At 39.6% G+C, this 17,196-nt stretch overlaps 1 protein-coding gene across 8 annotated transcripts in view; it reads right to left on the bottom strand.

Annotated features, from left to right (window-relative positions):
- The window catches only part of ACTR3B (actin related protein 3B), a 95,356-nt gene that overhangs the window by 50,153 nt on the left and 28,007 nt on the right, over positions 1-17,196 (bottom strand). For all 8 annotated transcript variants that reach the window (XM_007983561.3, XM_073009524.1, XM_007983563.3 and 5 more), the window contains one exon: positions 1,223-1,347. In XM_007983561.3, coding sequence (XP_007981752.1) covers positions 1,223-1,347 — 125 coding nt within the window. The remainder of the gene's footprint in view (positions 1-1,222; positions 1,348-17,196) is intronic.

Below are 17,196 nucleotides of genomic sequence, written 5' to 3'. Positions count from 1 at the left end.
TTCACGACAATAAGAGCAGCAGTTTAACAGTGGCACAGAAGAAACTGTGTTATTACAGAATAAAGGTCTCCTTCTCATTGCAGTTTTTAATTCCTGTAAAGAAACAACAGCATTTGAAAAAAAAAGATTAAGTTACATTATAGTTCATATTCTCCTCCACTCATTTCTACAAAGAATCACCTTAACAATGACAGGGAGACAGGCCAGGCACAGTGGCTCACGCCTCTAATCCAACACTTCGGGAGGCCAAGGCAGGAGGCTCACTCGAGCCCAGGAGTTCGGGACCAGCCTGGGCAACATAGCAAGACAGTCTCTACAAAAAATTTTAAAAATCAGCCAGGCATGGTGATGCGTGCCTGTAGTCCCATCTACTTGAGAAGTTGAGGAGAGAGGATTGCTTGAGCTCAGGAGGTCGAGGCTGCAGTGAGCCAAGATGGCATCAGAGCACTCCAGTCTGGGTGACAGAGTAAGACCTATCTCTAAAAAAACAACAACAACAAAAAACAATGAGGAACAGATAGAAAACTGCAGCTAATTATCATACAACTGGATCTGGAGCTTTAAAAAAAAAAAGTCTGCTTAGGCCGGGCGCGGTGGCTCAAGCCTGTAATCCCAGCACTTTGGGAGGCTGAGATGGGTGGATCACAAGGTCAGGAGATCCAGAACATCCTGGCTAACACAGTGAACCTCGTCTCTACTAAAAAAAAATACAGAAAACTAGCCGGGCGAGGTGGCGGGCGCCTGTAGTCCCAGCTACTTGGGAGGCTGAGGCAGGAGAATGGCGTAAACCCAGGAGACAGAGATTGCAGTGAGCTGAGATCCGGCCACTGCACTCCAGCCTGGGCGACAGAGCGAGACTCCGACTCAAAAAAAAAAAAAAAGGCTGCTTAAATAATGTTAGCGTTTCTTTTTAATTAACCAATCTGCAATTTTCCCTCAACTGACAGGTTAGTCAACCTGTCAATAATTTTCCAGAGGAGGGGATCTTGCTTTCATGTGTGACCTGGTGTTTCCTGAGTCTATTCTGCATTCCAGGGATCTGTTAATTCCCTTAATTCTCCAATCAAAAACACCCCCATTCAAAAACCAACCACCACCACCTCTATTCAAACATAATAGAAACACATTCCACAACTCACAAATACAACTTCTAGATGACCATTTTGCATTACTCATCCTACTGCTCTACACTTAGAGAAGCAAACAACCGTCGGACATTTACCTTTGTAGCATACGTAGGTTTATCGATGGCTTCATCTCCTATGAAAAAGTCAAGGTCATCAACTCCCCTCAACACTCTCCTTTGGGCTTGGTCAACTACCTTTGCCGACTCTCTGATGGCAATACCTTAAAAAAAAAACACACACACAGATTTCTATCATTATCCATATCTATTTAAATGATCAAAAGGGATAATATCCCTATATACACACAAGTAAATTTTCATTGTTAGGGTTCCATGTGGGGTGAAGGATGCTCACAAAAAAGACAATGTCAATGAGTACGTAAAATAATACAGAAACAAGCTATTCTATTCTGGTATGATTTTCAGAATGGTACAAAGGAAATGAGCTGCTCTGCTTTTATACTGACAGAAGCTACATTACTAAATTTCTGTTTTATCTGGAAAAATCCCTCAAGATAGTAAAGTGAAATGCCTATACATCAGTAGGTTCCAAATTTAAAGTACAATATAGAAGGGGACAAAATTCTGTACAATACAGAAAAGGAGAGTAAACAGAAAAATAATGTCTCTAATAAAACTCTACATCACATAGCCTTAAAATGTATTTTTAGTATTGTTACAGGGAGAAAAAAAGCCACGACTTCCCATTAAAATGATAAATTAGAATGTTACTGGTTAATATCTGTAGCCAAAAAAAAGTGCCATAATCAAATAACTATTACATAAAAATTCCAAATATTAATGGCTTTATAATTCATTATTTTAGTAAGATCTTAACCTTAAATATTTGGGAATATACTTAGTAGTTAATAATCATATCGAACTTCACTCTAGAATTTAACATCTAATGAAATGTGGAGGGCATCACAAAGATTCCATTTTCCACTGAAATTCCTAACTCCTGGTCACATTCTTGAGCTCTCCCATGAGCTATTTACATCCATCAGGTCTTGACAACAACACCATCTCCTCCCTTGAAGGCTTCCTTGACAACCTGCAGTTCTGCACATGTGTTTGATGCTTCCACTGGCCCTTTTATACCTGCATTAAGGCATTTTTCAGGATGAATTACAATTGTTTAAGATCAGTCTACCAAACTGTAGATTCCTTAACGTCAAATAACACCCACCTTTCACTGTTTCTGCAGTGGGAGGCTCAGATATCAATAACTAAAAGTTTACATTTATTGAACACTCTGCTAAGTGTTTCCTTTTGCACACTACTTTATTTAACCCTCACAACAGCTTATGAGACAGGTACTATTATCTGCATTTTACAGAAACAGAAACTTAACAATCTATCAAGGTCACACAGCTTCTAAGAGACACAGACAGGATTTGCACCTAAGCAGGCCGCTGACTATCAGAATAGGCATTAGAGAAATATTTGTCAAATTAACATTTTACTCCACTAAAACATTTATTGTGGGTTTGAAAAATGGTCAAACTATACCTAAATAATTCTAACATAAACCTAATTCCATAAATACACTAATGACATCTCACTATCCTTAATGTATTTCAGATGAAAGTACAACTCTCCTAGCTATACAAATATAAGTGCTAGATAAAATTTCTCCAAATTAAAACATCAAAATCTTTGTGACTTACTACCCAAGTGATGTACAGAATCAGTACAGTCCTTATCAAAATACCAATGGCATCCTTCACAGAAATAGAAAAAATAATCCTAAGTTCACATGGAACCACAAGAGACCCCAAATAGTCAAGGGAATCTTAAGCAAAAAGAACAAAGCTGGAAGGATCACACTACCTGACTTCAGAGTACACTACAAAGCTACAGTAATCAAAACAGCATGGTACTGGTATAAAAACAGACATATAAACCAGTGGAAAAAACAGCCAGAAATGAATCCATGTATTTACACTCAACTGATTTTACACAATGGGTAAAGTGTAAATGTTACTGGGGAAACTGGATATCCATATGCAGAAGAATGAAAATGAATGCTTATTTCTCAACCATACACAAAAATTAACTCAAAATGGATTAAAGACTTCAATGTAAGACCTGAAACTGTGGAACTATTAGAAGAAAATGGGAAAATGCTTTATGACTTTGGTCTGGGCAAGGATTTTTTTTGGACAAGATCTCAAGAGCACAGGTAATAAAACAGATAACTGGGACTACATCAAACTAAAAATCTTCTGCACAGCAAAGAAAACAAACAACAAAGTGTAGAGACAATCTATAGAATGGGAGAAACTATTTGCAAACTATCTACCTGACAAAAGATTAATAATTGAAATATATAAAGAACTCAAAAGAGCAATAAAAAAACAAATAACCCAAGTGAAAAATGAGCAAGAGACCTGAATGGACATTTCTCAAAAGAAGACATACAAATGGCCAACAAGTATATGAAAAAATGTTCAACATCACTAACCATCGGGGAAATGCAAATCAAACCCACAATATTAATCACCTCAACCCACTGAGAATGGCATTCATCAAAAAAGCAAAAGATAGTAAGTGTTGGTGGTGATGATGTGACAAAAAGAGAACCTTTATACACTATAGGTGGGAATGCAAATCATTCAAGCCATCATGGAAAACAGTATAGAGGCTCCTCAAACAATTAAAAATAGAACTACCATATGATCCAACAATCCCACTACTGGGCATATATCCAAAGGAAATGAAATCAGTATGTTGAAGAGCTATCTGCACTCCCATTTTTACCGTAGCACTATTCACAATAATCAAGATCTGGAATCAACCTAAGTGTCCATTAACAGATGAACAGATGAAGAAAATGTGGCTTTATAAACACTGGAATACTATTCAGCCATTTAAAGAAAAAGGAAATTCTGCCATCTGCCCACAACATGGATGAACCTGGAGGGTTATGTTAATTAAAATAAGCCAGGCGCAGAAAGACAAATATCACATGGTCTCATTTATACACGGGATCTTAAAAAGTTGACCTCATAGAGGCAGACTGTAGAATGGTGGCTACCAGGGTCTGAGGCTGTTCGGGGATGGGAAGGACAGGGAGATGTTGGTCAAAAAATATGTAACTACAGTTAGATAGGAGAAATAAATTACAAGAGATATAGCATACAACAAGGTGACAACAGTTAATGATGATATATTGCATTCTTAAAAAAAAAAATGTAGAGTACATGTTATGTGTTATCACCACAAAAATGATGACTATATGAGATAATGCATTTGTTAATTAGCTAGATTTAACCATTTTACAATGTATATATACCTCAAAACATATTATATATGATAAAAACACACAATGTTATCTGTCAATTTAAAAAATTAAAATCAGAGCCAGCTGTGGTGGCTCATGGCTCATGCATGTAATCCCAGAGACTCAGGAGGCTAAAGCAGGAAGATCGCTTGAGCTCAGGAGTTTCAGAACAGCCTGGGCAACACAGCAAGACCCCATTGCTTAAAAAGCTAAAAAATTAGCCAGGCACAATGGCACACATGCCTGTAGTCCCAGCTACTCGGGAGGATCACTTGAGCCCAGGAGGTTGAGGCTGTGGTCAGCTATGATTGCCCCACTGCACTCCAGCCTGAGCTACAGGAGAGATCCTATATCAAAAAAGTTTAAATTTTTTAAAACTGTTTTTAATCAAAATTTTTTTAAAATCCTTGTGACTGAATTTCAGGAGAGAGTAAATAATGTTTCTAGGCTGGGCACAGTGGCTCACACCTGTAATCCCAGCACTTTCGGCGGCGGAGACAGGCAGATTGCTTAAGCCTGGGAGTTTGAGAGCAGTCTGGGCAACGTGGTGAAAACCTATCTCTACAAAAACAATACAAAAACTAGCCGGGAGTCCCAGTTACTTGCGAGCCTGAGACAAGGGGATTGGGAAATTGAGGCTGCAGTGAGTCATGATCACATCACCACACTCCAGCCTGGGTAACAGAGCAAGACCCTGTCACAAACAAAACAAACAAACAAACAAAAAGTTTCTGATATGAACTAATTTCTTCAAACAGTCCAGCCAAGTTAATTTTTCCATACAGCTACTTCATGAATGAGCACACAGACTTTGAAGGGATGAAAACCTAGGTTTGAGCACTTACTAGTTAGCTGACTTGAGAAAAGTTATTATTAACCCTCAGTGCTCTCTCCTCTAAAATGCATATACTACTACCTATCAGAGTGGTGAGAATTAAATGGAACAATGTTTATAAAGTGTTTAGCAGAGACTGTGCTATAGAATAGTACTCAATAGGCCAGGCGCGGTGGCTCACGCCTGTAATCCCAGCACTTTGGGAGGCCAAGACGGGCGGATCACGAGGTCAGGAGATCGAGACCATCCTGGCTAACACGGTGAAACCCCGTCTCTACTAAAAAATACAAAAAACTAGCCAGGCAAGGTGGCCGGCGCCTGTAGTCCCAGCTACTTGGGAGGCTGAGGCAGGAGAATGGCGTGAACCCGGGAGGCAGAGCTTTCAGTGAGCTGAGATCCAGCCACTACACTCCAGCCCAGGCGACAGAGAAAGACTCCGTCTCAAAAAAAAAAAAAAAAAAAAAAGAGAATAGTACTCAATAAACAATATTATCTATACTAAATTGGAGACCAAATTTGTGACTGGCTGAACACTGAACAGATACCCAGATATAACCATTCCAGAGAAGAACTGAGAAAAATATTATGTTTATCCAGCAATTCCACTTCTAGAAATTCATTCTAAAGAAATAATCATTGAGTAAATAAAGGTATATATACAATAATACTCTTTGTAGAACTAATAATAGCAACAAATTGAACGGGGAAGTTAACTGACCTGAAATCAGAGATCAGGTAAATAAATTATATCAAATCCTTAGAAAGAGCTACTAAGGCCGGGCGCAGTGGCTCACACCTGTAATCCCAGCACTTTAGGAGGCCAAGGCGGGTAGATCACCTGAGGTCAGGAGTTCAAGACCAGCCTGACCAACATGGTAAAACCCCACCCCTACTCAAAAATACAAAAATTAGCCAGGCATGGTGGCGGGCACCTATAATCCCAGCTACTTGGGAGGCTGAGGCACGAGAATCACGTGAACGTGGGAGATGGAGGTTGCAGTGAGCTGAGATCACACCACTGCACTGCAGCCAGGGCGACAGAACAAGACACGGTCTCAAAAAAAAAAAAAAAAAAAAACAAGAGCTACTAAGTTGCCTTTTAGAATATTCACAGTATGACTCCACTTCAGTAAATACACAGAGTTGCACGTGTGTGTTTAATGTATATAAGACGCCCAGACAAAAGATTAATACTGGTTAACCACGGATGGTAGAGCTATTGGTGACTTTCGCTGCTTCTACTGGGTATATTGGTTTTTCAACTATTAAAAAGAAGCTAACAAACAAAATAAAAGTAAAACCTAATCTTTTGTTTATGAGCTGAAGTATTTACTCTGTTACCTCTCAAAATCATTTACCCTTAATGCCTCATTTCCATATGAAAAGTTTTCAAGGTAAGGCAGGCTGTAGAATTTTCTCAGAGAGCTACTAAGCTAGCTAGAAATTTATATTTTGTTCCAAGACAAATCAGTAAACATACACAATTATTTCTAAAAGTAGATTATCTGGAATCCCCAATTTACTACAAATGAATAACAACACAGCTGTGAGTGAATTTGAGGCCGGGAACGTGGCTCATGCCTGTAATCCCAACACTTTGGGAGGCCAAGGTGGGTGGATCACTTCAGGTCAAGAATTCGAGACCACCGTGGCCAACACAGTGAAACTGTGGCTGAGGCTGCAGTGAGCCGAGATCGCACCACTGCACTCCAGCCTGGAAACAGAGCAAGACTCCGTCTAAAAACTAATAATAATCAAAAATAATAAAAATAAAAATAAATTAAAACACATACACACACACACACACAAAGTATACTTCTTTTAACTACTACACAGGAAGCAACTGTATCCACGCAAGAGAATAAAAGTATATAGAGCTTATATTCCAATATATACTTATAGTCCAATTAAAAAAAAAAATTACAAAACTTAGCTGGGCGTGGTGGCACATGCCTGTAATCCCAGCTACTCGGGAGACTAAGGCAGGAGAACTGCTTGAACTCAGGCGGCAGAGGTTGCAGTGAGCTGAGATCATGCCATTGTACTCCAGCCTGGGTGACACAGTGAGACTCCGTCTCAAAAAAAAGAAAAAAAGAGTGAAACTGAAGACTTTATCAGAAAGGCATCTTGAAGTAACAGGATAAAAAGGTGAAAAGAAAAAGACACAGGGCAGAAATCACTTTCCCCACCTCCTTTTCTCATTCCAACTCACTGCCACATTTAAAGTCTCGAAGATATCAAGTTATAAACAGTGGCACAAAACTAAAGGACAGAACTTAAGCAGAACTGAAGAAAGCAAGAGTGAAGTGGAAACACTGAGGCTTAGAATGAGAAGCAAAGAGGACATCGGAGACCTTGGGCTGAACATGGGCTAGAAAAGTCTGGTGGGCCACGACGACTGCAGTGATCTGCAGAAACAGGTAACACCCATCTCTGACCATACCATTCAGTGGCACACTGGTGCCACACAGAACCATCTGATGCACAAGTTTGGTATTCCAAAGGGCCACTGGCCAAAGTGCCAATACAAGTGACAGATCCTATCCTCTGGGCAACATCAAACTTAATTGTGTGTGAATTCAGAATTAAACTGTCAAGTCAATATAAAAGATTGTAAAGAGACAGTCGTGTGCCGTGGCTCACGCCTGTAATCCCAACACTTTGGGAGGCCAAGGCAGGCGGATCACAAGGTCAAGGAATTGAGACCATCCTGGCCAACATGGTGAAACCCCAACTCTACCAAAAATACAAAAATTAGCTGGGCATGGTGGTGTGCACCTGTAGTCCCAGCTACTCGGGAGGCTGACACAGGAGAATTGCTTGAACCCGGGAGGCTGAGGCTGCAGTGAGCCGAGATCACACCACTGCACTCCAGCCTGGAAACAGAGCAAGACTCCGTCTAAAAACTAATAATAATCAAAAATAATAAAAATAAAAATAAATTAAAACACATACACACACACACACACACACACAAAGTATACTTCTTTTAACTACTATACAGGAAGCAACCGTATCCATGCAAGAGAATAAAAGCATATAGAGCTTATATTCCAATATATACTTATATTCCAAATATTTTGTCTATACCTATGGAAACCAAGATGTGGCCCAAACAGTTCCTATGAACACAATGAAGAAATCTGTCTAAATATTCTATGTCACCCAAGCTATCTCTAGTACACACAACATACCACAGTCCATCCCAACCCAGCAGTAACACAGAACTCCTCCCCAAGTGACTGTCAACAAAGGCCAAAAGAAGAACCTCAACTTTGACTCCCAAACTGGCAATAATGAAGTGGTATCCCCATTCCCCTGCTGGAGTAGTGTCAGAAAAGACTTGCTAAAACACAAAATTAAAATAAGAACCTCATAACATAATACCCAAAGTACCTAGGTCTCCATTTTAAAACTCTTACCATGGCAAAAACCAGTAACATCTCAACTGAAAAGAGAAAAGACAATGAATAGACAATGCCACCGAGATAATACAGACATTATACTTAACAAACAAGGATTTTAGGAGCCATCACAAAATGCCTCAATGAGCAGTCTCAAATACTCTTGACTCTTGAAACAAATGGAAAATAAAAGGAAGTCTCAGCAAGCAAATACAAAGCCACAGCAAAGAAACAAGATATAAAGACAAAACCATATGGAAATTACAGAATTAAAAATCACAATAACTGAAATAAAAATCTTAAGAGATGGCCTCAACAGAAGAAAAGGACAGAGGAAAGAAACACTGAACTTGAAGACAGAATAACAGAAATTAACCAGTCCAAACAAAAGAGAGAAAATAGACTGGAAGAAGAAAAAAAAAAAACCAGAGCCCAGAGCCCAGAGCCTCAGGGACATCTGGGATATATAAGAAAAGATTCAGCATTCATGGATTACAATTCCCAGAAGGAAAAGAGAAAGAAGGCAGGACCAGAAGGGATGCAAAGAAATAATGGCTAAAACTGCCAAATTTGGCAAGAAAAAAAAAGGGAAGAAAAAGAAATAAACTAATAGATTCAGTACTTAACAAACCCCAAATAAGATAACCCAAAACAAAACAAAACAAAATCCATTCCAAAACACATTATACTCAAACTTCTAAAAAACTAAAGACCAAAAAAAGAAAAAATTCAGCTTCCAAGGACATTTCTCATCAGAAATCATGACATACACACAAAAAAAGGTGCCACAACATTTTTGTGCTGAAAGAACTGTCCATCCAGAATTCTGTGTTCAGCAAAAATATCCCCTAAGAATAAAGAGCAAATCAAGACTTTCCATTGAAATAAAACTGACACAATTTGTCAACAGCATTCCTACTTCAAAAGAATGGCTTGGGATGTTCAGGCAGTCCATGATTTTTTGGGTTTTTTTGTTTTGTTGTTGTTGTTGTTTTTGAGACGGAGTCTCGCTCTGTCACACAGGCTGGAGTGCAGTGGCGCAATCTCGGCTCACTGCAACCTCCACTACCTGTGTTCAAGCGATTCTCCTGCCTCAGCCTCCCGAGTAGCTGGGACTACAGGTGCACACCACCATGCCCAGCTAATTTTTGTATTTTTAGTAGAGACAGAGTTTCACCATGTTGGCCAGGATGGTCTCAATCTCTTGACCTTGTGACCCGCCCACCTCTGCCTCTCAAAGTGCTGGGATTACAGGCGTAAGCCACCGTGCCCAGCCTATGTTTTTTTAATTATGAAAAAATAAATAAATATTTAAAAGAATGGCTAAAGGAAGTTCTCTAAAGAGAAAAGAAATGATAAGGAATTTGGGTACATCAAGAAAAAAGAACAATGGAAAGAGCAAAAATGTGGAGAATTATTTTCCTTTTCCTCTTGAGTTTTCTAAATTATGTCTGGCAGTTGAAGCAAAAATTGTAACTGATGTGAATCTCATGAGATTCAATGTATATCAAGGAAAGATTTAAGACAATTATGTTAGAAATGAGGGGGAGGAAAACGGTGGTTCACGCCTGTAATCCCAGCACTTTGGGAGGCTACGGCAAGGGGATCACCTGAGGTCAGGAGTTCGAGACCAACCTGGCCAACATGGTGAAACCCTATCTCTACTAAAAATACAAAAATCAGCTGGGTGTGGTGGCAGGCACCTGTAATCCCAGCTACTTGGGAGGCCTGGGGCAGGAGAATCGCTTGAACCCGGGAGGCGGAGGTTGCAGTGAGCCAAATCGCGCCACTGCACTCCAGCCTGGGAGACAGAGTGAGACTCCGTCTCAAAAAAAAAGAAGGGAAGAGAAGGGAAGGGTGAAGGGAAGGGGGAAGGGAAGGGGGAAAGGAAGGGGGAAGGGAAGGGGGAAGGGAAGAGAGAAGGGAAGAGAGAAGGGAAGGGAGAAGGAAAGGAAAGGAAAAGGAAAAGGAAAAGGAAAAGGAAAAGGAAAAGAAAAGAAAAGAAATGGGGGTAAAGGGACCTACAGGGAGGTAGGGTTTCTACATTTCATTCCAACTGGTAAAATGTTGATACCAGTAGACTAAGGGGGAAAATATACATATTTATTTAATTATAACAACTAGAACAACTACTTAAAAAACTATACAACGAGATGTATGCAAAAACACAATAGACAGGCCAGGCACAATGGCTCACACCTGTAATCCCAGGATTTTGGGAGGCCAAGGCAAGCAGATCACTTAAGTTCAGGAGTTCGAGACCAGCCTGGCCAACATGGCAAACCTCTGTCTCTACTAAAAATATATATATAAATTAGCTGGGAGTGGTGGCACATGCCTGTAATCCCAGCTACTTGGGAGGCTGGAGCACGAGAACAGCTTGAACCCAGAAGCCAGAGGTTGCAGGGAACTGAGATCGCGCCACTGGGCGACAGAGCGAGACTCTGTTTCCAAAAAAAAAACTATAGATAAATGGAAAAAAATTCTTTAAAAAATGTACAAATAACCCATAGAAGTTAGGCAAAACAAAACAGAAAAACAAAAAACAAAAGGAATAAACAGAAAAGCATTAATAAATAATTACAATAAATATAAATGGTCTAAATATACCAATTAAAAATAGATACTGGCAGAGTGCATTAAAAAATAAAACTGAACTCTGCTGTCTACAAGAAACTCTCCTCAAATATAATGATATAAGTAGGTTGAAAGTAGAAAGATGAAAAAAGATATTCCATACAAACATTAATCAAAAGAAAGCACAAGCAGCTATACTGCTATAAGAAAAAGTAGTCTTTCAAGCAAAGAAAATTACCACTTATAGACAGAGACATTATATATGATAAAGAGTCAATCCATCAAGAAGACACAGAAATCCTAAATGGGTATGCACAAAAAAACAGAGCTGCAAAATACGTGAAGCAAAAACTGATAGGGAAAAAAATATACGAATCCACAATTATAATTGTAAATTTCAATGTCTCTTTCTCAACACTTAATAGAACAAGTACACAGAAAATAAGCAAGAATATCAAATAATTCAATAATGCCATCAACCTACAGGCTCTGACTGACATTTTTATAGAACACTCTGCCAAACAAGAAGAGAAATCACATTGCTTTCAAGTGCCCATACAGCTTATACCAAAGGAAACCTTATGCTGGACCATAAAACAAACCTCAACAAATATAAAAGAATTTAAGTCATACAGAGTGTATTTTCTGACTACAATAAAATTAACCCAGAAATCAGTAACAAATAATAATGAGAAAATCTCCTACATATTTGGAAATTTAAAAACACAGTTGTAAGAGTCCATAGTCAAAGAGGAAGTTTCAGAGAATCTAAAAAATACATTAACAGGATGAAATGAAAACATATCAAAATTGGGAGGAATGTCACAGCTAACGCAATGCTAATCCAGAAAATTTTAGCACTAAATGCTTATATGAGAAAAGAAGAGTCTCAAAGTAATAATCTATGACCCCACCCCACTTTAAGAATCTAGAAAAAGAAAAGCAAAATAAACACAAGACGAGCAAAAGGAATGAAATGATGAAGATAACAGTAGAAATCACTGATATTTCAAACAGGAAATCTGAGAAAAATCAATGAATCAAAAAAGCTAGTTCATCAAAAATAAAAACTTTGTGAAAAACTCTGTGAAGGTAAAAAACCAAGCTACTGACTGGAAGAAATTATTATAAACCACACATTTGACCAATGGACTTATATCTGGTATATATAAACAACTCACAGTGAGGTATCATCTCTACAAAACTTTAAAAATTTAAAAATTAGCCAGGTGTGGTAGTGCACACCTGTAGTCCCCGTTACTCAGGAGGCTGAGGCAGGAGGATCACCTGAGCCCAGGAGTTCAAGGCTGCAATGAGCTGCAACTGCGCCACTGCACTCCAGCATGGACAACAGAGAGACACCCTGTTTCTAAAAAATACAAATTTTAAAATAAAAGTAAAAATAAAGAACTCTCAAAACACAACAGTAAAAATATAAATAGTCAAATTTAAAAATGAACAAAATACATGAAAAGGCATTTCAAGGAAGATGACATTCAGGTGGCAAATAAACACATGAAAAGATGTTTGACATCACTAGCCATTAGGGAACTGAAAATGATGAGAAATCATAACACACTTACTGATCAGCTAAATAAAAAATAGTGACCGGGCACGGTGTCTCACACCTGTAATCCCAGCACTTTGGAAGGCCGAGGGAGGTGGATCACCTGAGGTCAGAAGTTCGAGACCAGCCTGGCCAACATGGTGAAAATTCATCTCTACTAAAAATACAAAAATTAGCCGGGTGCGGTGGCGGGCACCTGTAATCCCAGCTACTCAGGAGGCTGAGGCAGGAGAATTGCTTGAACCCAGGAGGCAGAAGTCACAGTGAGCCAAGATCGCACCACTACACTCCAGCCTGGGCAACAGAGTGAGATTCTGTCTCAAAAAAAAAACAGGCACACACTGCATTACTGCTGAGTAGTATTTAGTATATGATATACCACCATCAGTTTAAATATTAATCTATTGAGGAACATATATTACGGAGATGATAAAATTATAGAGATGGAAACAGAGCAGTGGTTAGGAATAGTGGAGGGAAAGAAGTAAGTGTAATTATATAGGAATGGCACCAGAGAGATCTTGGTAGTGAGAAAATAATTCTGTAACTTGATTACAGTGGTAGTTCAAGGAATCTACAGATAGAATTACAATGACATAGAACTATACACACACATTGTACCAACGTCCATTTCCTGGGGCTGGTCTGTTTTTGTTTTTGTTTTTTAGAGACAGGGTCTCACTTCTGGTTATAATATTGCACTACAATTTGTAAGATGCAACCTTCGGGGAAAAATAGGAAAAGTGTACACAGGATCTCTCTAAACTATCTTTGCAACTTCCTATTAATTTATAATTATTTCAAAATAAAATATTTTAAAGACAGAGTTTATAAATGACTTAAACTAGAAAATAAAACACTTCAGCTGTAATGATGAATCAAAACTAACAAGATTAAACTTAATAATAAAGAACAATGGGCCGGCGCAGTGGCTCATGCCTGTAAACACTATGAGAGACTGAGGCAGGCGGACAGCTTGAGGCCAGGAGTTCAAGACCAGACTGGGCAACACTGTGAAACCCTGTCTCTATTAAAACTACAAAAATCAGCCGTGCATGGTGGCACACGTCTGTAATCCCAGCTACTTGGGAGGCTGAGGCAGAATTGCTTGAACCCAGGAGGTGAAGGTTGCAGTGAGCTGAGATCGTGCCACTGTACTCCAGCCTGAGCGACAGAGCAAGACTGTCTCAAACAAACAAACAGAACAGTTCTTTTTTTTAACAAGCTCTGCAGTTTAAAAAAAAAAAAATTGTTTGGGTATAGGATTATAGGATATGGATAACCAAGAAAAGACGTGACTACTTTCCTAAAGGCCAAAAAAGTCATCTGGGGGCAATCTAAGGAAGGTCATCAAGAAGAGTGTATCTAAGGACTTAAGACACAGATACTTCAGAACATTTGCTACAACAGTTGAGAGACACGACAAGAGTCATTTTTTTAATCCAGCATATTTCTCAAAAGACTGTTATATATTTTTACTAAAGCTTGAAAGAATAAACAATTCCTATCTTATTCAAACTGTTCCAGAGAATAAAAAAAGAAAGCTAACAAACTCATTTTATGAAGCCCATATAATCCTGATACACGACCAGACAAAAACAAGAAATCAAAATTGCAGTTCAATCTCACTTTTGAATATTGACGCAAAGTTCTCAAATAAATATTTGCAATTACAGTTCAGCATGTACTTCATATTTCATAACCTAGTAGGATTTATCCCAAAAATGAAATAATTGTTCAAGCTGGACACGGTGGCTCACTCCTATAATCCCAGTGCTCTGGGAGGCTGAGGCAGGAGGATCACTTGAGGCCAGGAGTTTGAGACCAGCCTGGGCAACAAAGAGAGACCCCATCTTTACAAAAAGAAAAAAAAAGAAAAGAAATAACTGTTCGATATTTGAGAATGTATTAAAGTAATTCCTCCTATTAAGAGTAGGTGGGGTGGCTCACACCTATAATTTCAGCACTTTGAGAGACCAAAGTGAGAGGATTGCGTGAGCCCAGGAAGTTCAAGACCAGCATAGGCAATATAATGAGACTCCATCTCTATGAAAAATTTAAAAATTAGCCAGACATGATGGCTCCCATGTGTGGTCCCAGCTACTTGGGAGGCTGAAGTGGGAGGATCTCTTGAACCTGGGAAGTCAAGGCTGCAGTGAGTCATGATCATGTCACTACACTCCAGTCAGTGTCTCAAAAAAAAAAAAAGCACAAATGTCCAAAACCATATGATCATCTCAATAACAGAAAAGCCTTGACTACATGTCAATACTCATTGTCATTCATGATTTTTTTTAATTCTTAAAAAAAAACCCTCGGGGTAAACTAGGAATAGAAGAGCACTGTTTTAATCTGAAAAAGCATTTCTGCAAAAACCTACAGTAATCACTAGTAGAGTACTATAATAAAATCTCATTCTCTTTAAAGTCAGAAAGTCAAAAAGCACCTGCTGTCTCCAGTCCTGATCATTATTTTAATAGAAGCTCTAGTCAACACAGCAAGATCAAGAAAAGAAACACAAAGTATTAGAATTGGAAGATACAAAATAACCACTATTTGAAGGCAATACAATAGTCTGCATAGAAAACTTTAAAGAATCTGCAGACTATTAAAACAAATAAGAGAGGTCAGTAAAGGTTGTGGATTTAAGAAAAAAAAAAAACTTACAAACCTCAGTATCATTCCCATATGCTGGCAATAATTAGAAAATATAATTTTTAAAGTATTTTGATGACAGCAACAAAAACATAAAGGTACCTAAAAATAAAGCTAGCAAAAACTATGTAAAGAGTTGTTTTGGGGTTTTGCTTGTTTTTGAGACAAGGTCTCACTATGTCACCCAGGCAGGAGCGCAGCAGGGCAGTCACAACTCACTGCAGCCTCAGTCTCCTGGGTTCAAGCAATCCCCCTACCCCAGCCTCCCAAGTAGCTGGGACCACAGATGAGTGTCACTACATGTAGCCAATTTATTTTTATTTCTGGTAGAGACAAGGTCTCACTATGCTGCCAAGGCTGGTCTCAAACTCCTGGGCTCAAGCAATCCTCCCACCTCGGCCTACCAAAGTGCTACAATTACAGGCGTGAGCCACTGTGTCCAGCCCTCTGTGTAAGACTGTAAGGGCTTTTTTGTTGTTGTTGTTGCTGTTGTTGTTTTGAGACAGCATCTGGCTCTGCTGCCCAGGCTGGAGTACAGTGGCACAAATGCAGCTCACTGCAACCTCCACCTCCCAGGCTCAAGCGATTCTCATGCCTCAGCCTTCCAAGTAGCTGCGATTACAGGTGTGTGCCACCACGCTAATTTTTGTATTTCTTAGTAGAGACAAGGTTTCACCATGTTGGCTGCGCTGGTCTCTAACTCCTGGCCTCAAGTGATCCACCCACCTTAGCCCTCCCAAAGTGCTGGGATTACAGGCGTGAACCACTGCGCCCATCCTGTAAGAGCTTTTTAAAGAATACTTTAAGGCCGGGCACAGTGGCTCACACCTGTAATCCCAGCACATTAGGAAGCTGAGATGGGCAGATCACAAGGTCAGGAGTTCAAGACCAGCCTGGCCAACATAATGAAACCCCGTCTCTACTAAAAAAAATTAGCCAGGCATGGTGGTGTGCACCTGTAGTCCCAGCTACTCGGGAGGCTGAGGCAGGGGAATCATTTGAACCTGGGAGGTGGATGTTGCAGTGAGCCGAGATTGTGCCACTGCTCTCCAGCCTAGGCAACAGAATGAGACTCCATCTCAAAACAAAAAAAAAAAACTTTAGAACATTAGAACATTACTGAAAAACACAAGAGACATAAATAAACAATAAAACACATATACCGTCTTCAAGGGTAGGAATACTCAATTCCAATCCATGAAAGTCAAATTTGATGTCAAATTTTTCCCCAATTAATCTATAAATAATAGGCCAGGCGCAGTGGCTTACGACTGTAATCCCAGCACTTTGGGAGGCCAAGGCCAGTGGATCACCTGAGCTCGGGAGATCGAGACCAGCTTGACCAACATGGAGAAACCCTATCCCTACTAAAAATACAAAATTAGCCGGGCGTGGTGGTGCATGCCTGTAATGCCAGCTACTGGGGAGGCTGAGGCAGGAGAATCACTCGAACCCAGGAGGGGGAGGTTGCAGTGAGCCGAGATCATGCCACTGCACTCCAGCCTGGACAACAAGAGAGAAACTCCGTCTCCAAAAAAATTAAAAAAAAAAAATCTATAAATAATAATCAAGGCTGGGTGTAGTGGCTCACGCCTGTAATCCCGGCACTGTGGGAGGCCAAGGCAGGAGGATCATGAGGTCAGAAGTTCCAGACCAGCCTGGAAAACATGGTGAAACCCCATCTCTACTAAAAATACAAAAATTAGCTGGGATCACGCCTGTAATCCCAGCTACTCGGGTGGCTGA

The sequence above is a fragment of the Chlorocebus sabaeus genome, chromosome 21 (assembly GCF_047675955.1).
Source record: "Chlorocebus sabaeus isolate Y175 chromosome 21, mChlSab1.0.hap1, whole genome shotgun sequence".
Lineage (NCBI taxonomy): Eukaryota > Metazoa > Chordata > Mammalia > Primates > Cercopithecidae > Chlorocebus > Chlorocebus sabaeus.
This window is presented reverse-complemented; position numbering and strand designations above follow the sequence as displayed.